Source organism: Myodes glareolus, chromosome 2 (genome assembly GCF_982192425.1).
Source record: "Myodes glareolus chromosome 2, mMyoGla1.1, whole genome shotgun sequence".
Lineage (NCBI taxonomy): Eukaryota > Metazoa > Chordata > Mammalia > Rodentia > Cricetidae > Myodes > Myodes glareolus.
In genome coordinates, this window is record NC_142027.1 from 49102597 (window position 1) to 49114876 (window position 12280).

Below are 12280 nucleotides of genomic sequence, written 5' to 3' on the forward strand. Positions count from 1 at the left end.
CACAATAAGTAGATAAAACGGTTTGGGTTTTCTTTAAGCATGATCTAATCCATAAACATGTTTGATTTGGGTTGGTATTTCATTTATTTCTGAAAGCAAAATCTTTGCCTTGTGAATACATACTGAGTATTTCTCAAGTCCCACACAGACCATATAGAATATGGTTAAATATCACAATGTGATTGTGCTCTGTGATGAGAAAGCCTCGGAACAAGCTTTTGGATTCCTATTTGCCTATCTATTCGTAAGACGAAGTTATGTTTTCAAACTTGTGCCTTCGTTGTATCTGTCAGTATATGAAAGCAGTTGCTGAGCCTAGCCATCTGGTACAGGAACTAAAATTTACCATTTGCATATCAACAAATAAGCAGAATTTTGTAACTACGAACTAAAACATAATTAATGATTTTGTGGATTGTTCTTTCCTGAATTAGACACACACTGGAGTATTTCCTATGTAGTCACATGCATCTATAACTGCTTACCTAACTTCGATAATTCTTCAACTATTAACCATCTACAGTCTTCTCCAATTCTGCTTATTTACTCTCAAAAATCGATTATGACAAGAAGAAGCCACATATGTGCATTAAATATCTTCATGAGAGAACTTAATAAATGATAATTGATAAAGACAAAAGTATCTTTACCAGATGTACATAATGCATTTCAGATGTGTAATAAGACTATCAAGGATACAATTAAAAATTATTGGCATTCATAGCATAACTTTTTATTGCAGTAGAACAGCATACAAAAATAAAAGTTAGTTTTGTATTATGCACTTCAAAAGACCAATAATATATATATATATATGTATGTATCATACAGGTACAAACAGTATCTATACAGCATATAAGCTTGCCCATGTGTGTGCATGGATGGGCGGACCATAGATAACCCACAGCCAGGCATGCAAATGCTTTAAGAAGAATGTTGACTTTAGCATGTTTATCTAGCTTGCTAGGAGTATATTATGCTTTTAGATAATAGAACATTTACTGTCTTAAATATTTCCTACCTCTTGAGTAAAATGATAAGACCAGTTTTCTTAGCTGTCATTAGATATTACTCACTTCTCAGATGTCAGGAAGACAATGTAGCCCATCCTGGCACTAAAAATGAGACTACAGAAAAAAGCTAATTATTCTCTCTCTCTCTCTCTCTCTCTCTCTCTCTCTCTCTCTCTCTCTCTCTCTCATCCATTTCAAAACAAATGTCATTTTGGCATATAAGACCTTAATTTTTGTATAGCTTTTCTCTATTCTGGAAACCTTGCTGGTACATTAATAGACACACGTGCCAGGAAACTCAAACGCCTAATATAGAGACAGCCACTAAAAAGATACAGGAGGAAAACTCACTACTGAGAGAGGAGCCCTGGGAGTTTGACAGTCCCAAGCATCTAGGAAGCTTGGCGGAGGACAGGAGGAGGTCAGAACAGACACTGTATGAAGTCTCAGAATACTTGGACACCAGAGGCTGGTGACAATCACTCAGGTGCTTCAAACCTCAATTTTATGAGACTGAACCTGAAGGTGGTCAGAGTGTCTGTTATTAATATATAGCATAGACATTCAGGAAATCACAAGAATGAGTTGTTTGACTAGAGATGATGGATATTTAACTTTCTTAATTCTGTTCCCATGGCTTTATACCAGACAAAATTCATTTTGCATAATTGAAAGCCTCGAAGTTTGCATATGTTCCTATTTTCATATTAAGCAATATTCTGTAAAGCTATAGCCAGAATATCTTATCATTCTTCATTCTCTCTCTCTCTCTCTCTCTCTCTCTCTCTCTCTCTCTCTCTCTCTCTCTCTCTGATACTGTCTACATCTTCTTGTAGTTTTTGTCTGAACTAACCATTGTTTTAACCAGTCTGAATTTCATTCACCAAAGGTTTGACCAAGACACACACGGCTGTTCTTGCCTGTTGAAATCTGCCATGTGGTGGCAACAGAGACCCTTGAGTTAGACAACAAGGTTATATATTCAGTCTTTCTCCCAATAAGCTGTGTACATGTGTACTGTGGATGTGATATCTCTGTTCCTTTGATATCTCACTGGAAAACAGGGGTTTTTTGTTATAGTAAGCACACCACTGTGCATTCATAATTATAGTTTTATTTGCAAGACATGCATCACAATACATGCATCACAAGACATGCATCACAATACATGCATCACAAGACATGCATCACAAGACATGGTGGTATTGCAAAGCTCTGTATTTATTTTGTTTTATTTTTATCATTGTTTTTGTTCTTTAACGTAGAACATACGTTAGGAGTCCCTTCTTGAATTCAGTATTTTTCCCTGTTACCCGCCCTAAAATCTGATCCATTTTAACCATCTTGGTGAAGAGTCATTCACTAGCAGACCTTCCTGTTGTAGAGGCACAGCATCACTTTTACACACCCAGGCACGCCCTTCACGCAGACTCTGCCTATGTGCCCATAAGATTTCAAAGTGGCCCATAATTACAGTCATGTCATTTTCTATGTTCAGTCTCATCATCTAAGTATATAGCCTTAAAATCAAAGTCTCTTCAGTGAGGAAAAAAAAATGTTCTTCATTTAAAATTTTCCTTTCAATGAAATATGACCAGAGTCACACAGAAGGGGGAAACAGAAGCAGAAGTGCACATGATGAGCCGTAAGTCAGACTTACAGCCTCGGCCTCAGCAGTACTCGCATCACCCCACACGGATCTTTATTCCTCTCCTCTCATTCCACTATTCCCTCAGACCCACACCCACATCCACTTCCCATTGGTCACATGAGTGACCCAGCAGGACACCCCAGGATCGGTCCCAGGTCAGGTCTACTCTCAGCTGCCCCAGGTTTGAACCTGCTGCTGAGTCAGCTTGGTTGGCTTTCTTATCCTTGCTTTTGTTCTCAATTTCTGAAGTCATAGCTTTGGGCAGGATGAGCTCTGCTTCTTCATAGGACTCGGGTGTTTCGTTTGTTGGCTTGCTTTTTATCTTGTTAAGGTACCATCCATGCTTAAACACGACTTTGTAAGAGTTGCCCCGTGTAAAAGAATACACAATCCTGCCTCTTCCCTGTGAAAAAGAAGTCGTGGACCAATGACTGATCCCCTCCATCAGTCACTGATGGAGCTGCTATGACGAGTCTTCAGGGAGGGCCTGCATTGGGCTTCGGGAGGAGCCACACCACTGTTTGCAGTTAATCAGTATCAGCTCAACAGTAATTGTGTGGAGACTGTGGGAGAGGAAGGTGGCTCAACAGAGTCCTGACAGCCACATTAGCAGCTTCTCAAGCAGGAGTCGCTTCGTATTCAAAATAAACTAGCCACCTTCACAGCCTTGTACCCCCAGACAGGGTGGGAATTAGAAGGTGGGAGCCACCGTGAGCACGGACAGCTAGACATCAGTACCTGGCCACGCCTTGCCTCTGATGCCTGCTTTAGTCAGCTGTCACGTGGAGCCGGCAGAAGGTGCTTATCCTCTTTCTCTCTCTTTTGCTCTGCAGGACCCGGGTCGGTGAGAGGAATCAACGGATCCATCAGTCTGGCCGTACCACTGTGGCTGCTGGCAGCATCCCTGCTCTGCCTTCTCAGCAAATGTTAATAGAATAAAAATTTAAAAATAATTACAAAAACACACAAAAGTGCATCACACAGATACACAGAGAGAGAGAGAGTGCAAAATGGGGGGGAGACTATTATTTCACAAGTTTGTGTGTTTATAAATGGAGGGGGATATGAAAACGAAGAAAATACAACACTAAAAGCAACTTTAAGATCCATCAATAAAATTTGAGTATAATTTAGGGTGGGAAAACCTCTACCAGAATATGTGTCTATCTTCTAAGCAAATGATTGCTGTGTTAAGGTTCCGCCATGCTGAAAATGTCTGACGTTGTACAAATGAGACTATTCCAGAAGTACCAGATGGATATTGACTCCCCACACATTTTATCCTTCCTTCATCCATTTTCATCTGTGGGGAAAAAAGAAGGTCTTGCCTTTGGTGTTTATATTTCCATATTTTTTTCTGTTTTTCGTTTGAGCTGATGTGTAGCCATTTTGGACTATGAAAGGAAACCTGTGTAGAGCCTTTCTCAGGCTCCCCTGCCTCTACCATCTCTCTAACTTTTGACAACATCCCCTTTCCCTCCAGTGTGTTCTATCCTCCACACCCATTCCAAATATCCCTTTTTTCTCTACCCACCCCCTCTCTGCCCCAGCAACCCAATCAGGCCGCAAATGCTAGGAAGCGCCATTTTCATTTTCTCCACTGTGCGCGTGTGTGCTCAAGTCTCTTCGCTCTCACGTAGGTGTACATGTGTGTGAGCGTGTATGTGTCTCTCTCTAAAGCATGCCAAGGGAATGGTTCATGTGTACATAGACTCATTGTGCTGTAGATACTGCCCTGCATTGTAATTGTGAGATGCGGCTGTAACAAGTTGCTGGGGGGAGGTGGCTGGGTGGGAGGTAAGGAGCAGAATCCCTCCCCCGCTTCATGGTTGTCACATGACATCAGTGCACATTCAAACCAAGCTGTGCTCCTTCTGTGGGCAGGACCCCATACCCCTCCTAGTCCCATTTTCAAAACCCAGTCGGGAGTCACTCAGAATATCACTGTAAATGAAAGTGCCTACTATCAATGGGGTGAGCAGACTGGGAACAGATCCGTGGCCTGGATGACGTGACCTAGGAGAAGATAGTTTCTGATTTCACTATTATTTTACAAGCCTGGGGGATTCACGCATTTCCTAGCTTTATCTAGGCTGAGCCCACTGAAGAGATGAGTGACATACCTTGAGCAGGTCTCCAGAAACAAGGGAAAGAGGAAGCCATGGAGATCCTACGCAGGCCTGCTTAGTCTCTCAGTAACCTTCAGATAACAGCACCTGCCCCATAATTCCCCGAAGCAGAGATTGCTGACTCTTTCAGATGAAAGATTGAAAGGGAGACTTGGAAAGTAGATGGATGCCCAAGTCCCTTCTGCAGAGGCCGCCAAACCTCTAAAGCAAAGTACTGGCCATCACAAAATAGGAATTCCAGACTTTGTTCTCCCTTGCAGCCCATCATCCTTGAGTTCTAGACTAAAGCTTTATTAGGTTCCCGCTCCACTGATGATGTGTACAGCACCATTCATTGCCGATGAGGGCTATTTCGTGCTTGACAGCCAGGCCACTAGGATGCAGATTGCTTTCACCTTCTCTACTCTGTTTAGACTTACATCTGTGAACGTCACTGTGACACTAACAATGAAACCTGAGCTAATTGCTTAACCATCATGTCTGAGCAACCTGTGATGAATTCAGGCAGAAGTTGTGTGGAGCATCCCAAAGCTCAGCACATTCCCAAGACTGTTTTCCGAGGGGAAGTCTTCCAGGAAAGGCTGCCTCTGGACGTGGGCATCTTTGATAGGAAACCATCCACTCCGTTCCTTTTGACGATAGAGACATCCAAAGTAATTGACTTTAGGAAAGGATGGAGGATTGCTGTCGAGGCCATAATGTGTTATCCCACAGAGACAAATAGTAGCTCATCAAGTTTTCTAGCCTTTGAAATGGCTGTCACGTTGTTACAAGATGAAGAGAAGGAAAGAAGGAAGAAAGAAAAAAAGAAAGAGAAGGAAGGAGGGAGGGATGAAGGAAGAATGAAAGGAATTTGAGCAGTATTTTATATTTCTTCTAAGGAATTGCATCATTTACTTTATAAACCTGTCACCTCCTCTCTTCATGGATTGGCAGTGTGACATGCGGCAGAAGGCAGACAGTGCTTAGGATGGGTAAGGGGATTTATGGATGATCAAGAGGTAGGATATTAATTCTTATCTAAGAACTTAGCAATTACAACACAGAGAAGATGTGTCATATTCCAATATGACATAGTGGCAATCAAGGATGGCTCTAGCAGTCTGGTCCCCTTTGTAGAAGAACTGAAGGATACATGTTTCCCACGTTTAGGAGGCATCCACGTCCTCAGGTAAAATCTTAGAGGTGTGCACGCAAGTCTAGATAGAAGGAAGGAAGGAGTTAATTCAGCATTGTTTAGGATTAGTTTCAGAAATAGATAGCTGTAATGTCTCACAGGCTTTAACCAGACACCTGGTCTTCAGTGTCCCCATCATCTTAAAAGGACAAACTCCTGGTTTTGTGGCAGAAGCCTCTCCTTTGGAAAGAATCCCTGATCATATCTATACCATTTTTTTTGTTTTATTATAAAAGACCATAGAGGAAACAGCTAAAGATACTTTTTAAATATGATGTTTACTCATATCTCCAGCAGGATCTGAGAGTTTTAAACATTTCTCCTTACTGTAGAAAAAAACCTGGGTCTCATATACCACCATATAGGTGTGAGAATATTGCTAAGTCATATGGAGAACTGAGGAAAATATTCTTTGAAGCAAGATTAGAATCACTATAGGGTCAGAGGGCCTACACCAAGATGCCATACATTCAGCAGTAGAGTAATCACATTGCTATAAATCTCTCCAATCATCTCACTTGTCTGCACTCAAATTGCTGAAGAAACAATCAATTGGGACTGAGTATCAAGGAGTGGAATTCATCCATTAATTGGGACCACTCATGTGTTCCATATGCTTTGTATGAAAAGTGAACTTGCATTATCCACAAAACAAAGTCCTTCACCTCATATTTCAGTTTAAAAAGCAGAAATGACCTTGACCCAGGGCACACCACAACAAAGGAAAATTATCCTAGAGCTCAACAACCGCAGAATTATTTATTCTCTGCATAGTTGTTGATCAAAACCTCTTTGCCTAGTGGAAGGAACAATGTTCTTGCAAAATAGACTTGTCCAAAAAGAACGGCCGCTTATGGGAAGGACTTTCCGCTTGGCTCTTGTCTTCTCTTCCAAGACAGATATTTTGTCCCCTTACCATGGACATTTTTCCCCTTTAACTCTATAGGAAACTGGGGTTATTCAAAGAGACCTTGTAACAAAACTCGTGATTGTCACGTTCTTGGAGGACAGAAACAAAGGCGTGTTTCTCCTCCAGAGATGGACTTTACCTCCACTGCTTGCAGAAACTAAATGTCTCAGCATGAAACTGCTTTGAGTTTTTATTTCTCAGCCCACAGTTACAGGGTCCTCTTCGTGTTGACTACGGTGTGACAGATTCTACTGGCTAGTCTCCCTAAATTTTTCATTTTGTTCCTTATAGGCTTTGGATTTTTTGTGCAAAATAATAATATATATGTGTATGTATTGTTTTAAATCTTATCTTTACAAATGATATATTTACAATCATGTATGTATTATAAGAAAAAATTAGAACAATGCTTTAAACTTAAAAGGAAGAGAGAATTTGGTTTATTAAAAAAAAAGAGCTATGCTTCATTTGAAAGACACAGGTCCCCTTTTGCCAACCTTGTTACTATTTGTTTAAAAGAAATTTGCCTATGAGACCAAATGCTTTAGGATTAACTATGTCATCATGTTTTTCTTCCTTCTTAATAAATACTCAGCTGGGATTTAGTCCTGGTTTCCCCTGCAAACTGCCAGTTTTTATAAAGATATAAGTGCAATGATACATCTGACCCAAAAAAGATATTAAAATTCTGAAGACAAATAAACATACCATAAAAAAATGGTGAGATAGATCCCAAGTTAAGAAACACAAACCCACTTGAGGAAGCCTCTTTCTGGCTTAAGTAACTTACAATGTTTCTCCTCCAGAGCTTTAGTATGCCCAAGTGACGTAAATCCACCATTATGGTTGACATCATATCTGTAAATAGCTCACTAGAGGCAAAATGAAGCTCACATTTGCGTGCATACCAGTGGGAGGAAGAGTAAACCATTCTCGTTTGCATTTAGCTATGCTGTCCCAACGTTCACCAACTAAACCTCAAGAAAGAATTTGATTTTTCCCGCAATGTATATCACTTTCCTCTTGGCAAGTCTGCCGGTGTTAATATTAGGTTTAGGTTTAGCTTAGCATTCATGTCAGAGAAATGTTTATGGATATTGGAGAAAACTTATTTTCAAATCCTGATTTCTCGTCAGCGCATTTGCATACTGTGCTGATTAATAAATTAGGCACCAATCATGTATAAATCAATGTAAATCACTAGTTTATATACATAATATAAACTATGTAAACTTCATTTTCCATGCGGAGGCCAAGTTCAGCTAAACCTATAAATCTTAAAGAGAAGGAAGTCAAATAGCAAGAAGAAAACCCAAAGCTTTTTACAGGTCAAACGTCAAGTAGAAAAACTGAAGTTTCAAACATGGTTGCCTTCACCAAAGGAAGTAGACACCCAGAACACTGAGAGGCAAATCCAGCCAAGCACAAATGATTCTCCTTAGTTCTTTAGCTTGACCCAACAAACATTAAGCAAACTGGAAGAAAGAGGAATAGGGTGTGAAGGGCTCCTGTGTCCCAGGTTATTGGTTTCTTGTCAACCAATATATATTTTATTGTATCATTAGCTAAATAGCTCCACCAGATTCACCAATAATTACAAGAACAATTTATCACACATCCCCCATTTTTTGTCTGCTTTACACTTAACCCACACTCATAAAACGTTTTTGACATCCCAATTTGAATAAATTATGTGATGTAAGAAATACGCTATATTCTTGAGAAACATCTTGCCAAAGCACCCTGCTTTTTTTTTTAATATATATATTTTCTGGTACCCTCATGTATCTACATGCCTATGGGTTACAAAGAAGGCACAGGGTCGTTTGAATAGGGAGAGTCACTCATAGGTTTTACCTCAGGCTTCTGAAGTGCCTGCAGATTTAACACAGTGTCCTGTAGACCATTTCTCTAATCAGAACTGAGAGAATCTTCAAAGCGAGTATAGGGATGTCCAACAAGACAATTCTAAAAGGAAATTTGGGTCACCTTGGTGAGAGTCTTACTTTAGTCCACCTAAGGCCTCTGTAAAGTGAAAGAGGAATCAGGTTTGGAGTCAGGAAAAATTGGGTTGTTCTCTGGGTCTTGCCACACAAAAAGTCGTGTGATGTTGATGTTGACAAGTTATCTTACATTCTTGAGTTTTTAGCTTTCTCACTCCAAAGGTAAAGAACTTAGATGGCAGTTCCTAGCCTCCCCCACCTCTAAACTCTGATTCTAACTATGAATTGAAATTTCATTGAGTGCTGCCACCCAGAGAGGACCCAAGAAGAACCATTTGTTGGTCTCGGGTTTTCTCTCAAAACTGTCCTCCACAACATAGCACCTTCTAGAACACAGTCTCTGGACTGATTGCATAGTTCTCTTCTGAGCAAACTTTCTTAGAGATGCAGAGGAAGGACATTTTCATTTCCAAGTGAAGGCACCGAAATAGCTGAGGTGGCTTCCTTGTTCATGATCTTGGGAAATGAGATTGTTGAACTTCAGCCTAATAACCTTTCACAGGAAGGAAAATGGCCAGATTGGGCATTATGTACGTAACACATGAGGAAGTTGTACTTGTGAGAGGAAACATCGGCCTTCTCTCATCCTGGGCCAAACATTTCTCTCATCCTTATAGTAAATGTGTGTCTCGGGAAACTCTCGGCTGGTCCCAAGCAATTTCAAAAGGCTGTTTTGTGAGAAACAGGCAAGGAAGGGGTTGACTCATAGGCTGTGACATCAAGCAAGTGGTCTTAGAGGCCTCATTTTTTTAACAGTTCTGATTGATAGCAGATAAGTGGAAAATAGGACAAAAGCCCATTGGGAGGCACGGCAGAAGGGAGTTTGAGCTGAAAAGCGAAGACCAAATGGGATAACTAAGTTTCCAGAAAGGGAGGATGAATAAGAAGAGTTGCTTGGAGCAGTAAACAAGGGATTTGTTCCGTTGGACCAAGTCCTGGGCAGATTCGGTGTAGGTCCACTTGTTCGTCCCACTCTGTCTTCAACATTCAGCCTAGCAACTGTCCAGTCACCTTTTCACGAACCTCCCCTAAGAACACAAGGAAGAGAGGTCTCCTGGACACTGAAGAGCAGAGTTTACTCATCACTTCCAGCATTAGTCTCACTTTAGACGAGGATGTTCAGTGGGCTTCCTCGTCTCAGGACGCTCCGTAAGCGGGAGAGAGACCCGCCCACCCAACACCTCCCCGATTCCATGCTGTTCCCAAGGCACAGCTTTTCGGATGGTGCTTGCAAGTCCACCCTGCTTCCCAATACAAACCCTTTCTGGGTAAATCTAGACACAGGAAAAAAAAAATCTGCTTCTTGCAAACGAAGAAAACCCACGGAGCTAGCCTCCTGGCGTGCAGCGGCTGCCCTCGCCCTTCGTCAGGAGCCTCTTTGAACCCACTCACCTCAGTCTTTGCTCTTCACCAGAGAATGAACATGGTTCATCCTGGTGAACTTTGGCCAAGTTCTGCTCCCTAATATTTGCTGGGAGGGGGGAGGCTAACGGGATGAAATAAGAAGGGGAGGGATGGAGGCCTTCACCTTCTCCCCAGCCTTGCTTCAGCCCCTCCCTTTCCATTGCTCTCTTAAAGGTTGTATAAATCCTGTTCTTGGTTAGAAGTCTCCTCATTAACAGTGTTATATACATATAAATATATATATAAAATATATTCCTTTTTCCAGCCCTGTAGACATGAACTGATCGTCCCTTGATGATACCAACACATGGCCATTTATTTTGGTTCAGTTATTTTGTTGCTCAGGTTATTTTATTTTTGTTTATTTGGTGGATATTTTTTTCCCTGACTACTAGCTCTGTGAAGGAAAGTAAAAAGCGCAATGTGTGTAAAAAAAAAAAAAATTAAAATTAAAAACAAGCCTTTTTTTTTCTTTTCAAATGTATTTAAATTCTGGTTCTTTCTTCTGTTACTTCACACGTAAGAATGCTCTGCTCTTCTGTGATCTTAAAACAAAATGAAATAAACGTGAAAAGGAGATGTGTCTTGGTTGACCTGAGTCCAAGCGATCTTGCGGTTGGCTGCCCTGTTTCTCAAAGGTTTCAGTGAATAGCTCAGGAAATGAAAGTCAGGGAGAGCAAACATCAAGCCCGGGAGAGGCAGACAAAACACTGGAAAATGGCTGCAAGGCTTTCTGACAAAGTTTCCTCTGCAGACGTGAACGTGTTATTTACCTTAATTGTCTTCCCCAAGAAAAAAAACAAAGGGATCCCCTGATATTTTGTTTTCCTCTGTCTTCTTTTAAGGCTAATCAGAAAAATATGAGCAAATTACCCAGCGGAAGCTGCAGAGGAGGGAGGCACTAGGCAGCTCCTGCATGAGACCATGAATGGTCTTTGGGATCAGACACCAAGAGGACATCCTGTCCTTTCATGAACGTCTCCATTTCTGGAGTTGTCTTGAAGGGTTAGTTTGAATGAAACCCTAAATTGCCTCCCAAAGCTGACTGTTACTTCTACCTATGAATATACGGTATACTTCTCAGTCATGTTGAAATTTAGCTTCACAGACTAGTCCCAGGATCATCACAGAACCTTTATAGTATTGCCCAGAACAGATAAAAATTAGAGCAAGGAAAGAAAACAACAGTAGAAACTGAGGGTGAGTAATCAATAGTTTCTCAAAATGACCAAGAGGGTTCATAGTTCGTTCCTAGCTGTACAATCAGGTCTGAAACCCATTCAAGAGAACCAGAGAAACAGTCCTAACCTGGGTCCTTCACAGAGGGAGTGAGCAAGTGAGCCCTTGTGCTTAGCTCCAGTAAAATGAAAAGGCAAAAGAAAGTTTTTCCTCTGCTGCCCTGTGGTTCAAGAAAACAGCAGAGAGACTCAGTCTTCACATATTTGAATTTCATTAAAGAAACAAATCAGAGTTGGGTAGTGGTGGCACATACCTTTAATCCCAATACTTAAGGCAGAGGCAGGTGAATCTCTGAGTTCGAAGCTAGTCCGGTCTACAGAGTGAAACCCTATTGCAAAAAAAAAAAAAAAAAATCAATTAAACAAATGAAATATCAGAAAACGTCCTTCTACAATGTGTTTATCAAACTCACGTACCAGCAATAGGACTGTGATGGTGTGACAGTCTTCCATTTTGATCTGCTGAAGACACACACCACAACATGGATGAGGGGTCCCCAGGCTCAATAGTATGCAAGAATGACGTGAAGGACTCCGAAAAGCCTTGGTGGAGAATTTTATTATTGCAGAAGAGTACAGGAAGAACGAGTCAAAGGGAAGATCTGGGGGTGGGGCCCTGCCTATGAGTCAAGGTTCTTTGGTTGTGTTCATGCAATGAGGGAAATTACTCTCTTAGCACATAGACATATCTTTAACCAGAGAAAGTCAACTGAGTTTGAGTGTCCAAAATTTATTCATTGTTGTTGTTCGTCTGA

At 41.1% G+C, this 12280-nt stretch overlaps 1 protein-coding gene across 4 annotated transcripts in view; it reads left to right on the forward strand.

Annotated features, from left to right (window-relative positions):
• Nucleotides 1-10864, forward strand: part of Lsamp (limbic system associated membrane protein) — a 2072304-nt gene extending 2061440 nt beyond the window's left edge. For all 4 annotated transcript variants that reach the window (XM_087900115.1, XM_087900119.1, XM_048422483.3 and 1 more), the window contains one exon: nt 3498-10864. In XM_087900115.1, coding sequence (XP_087756241.1) covers nt 3498-3595 — 98 coding nt within the window. In that variant the 3' untranslated portion in view covers nt 3596-10864. The remainder of the gene's footprint in view (nt 1-3497) is intronic.
• The last annotated feature ends 1416 nt before the right edge of the window (nt 10865-12280 follow it).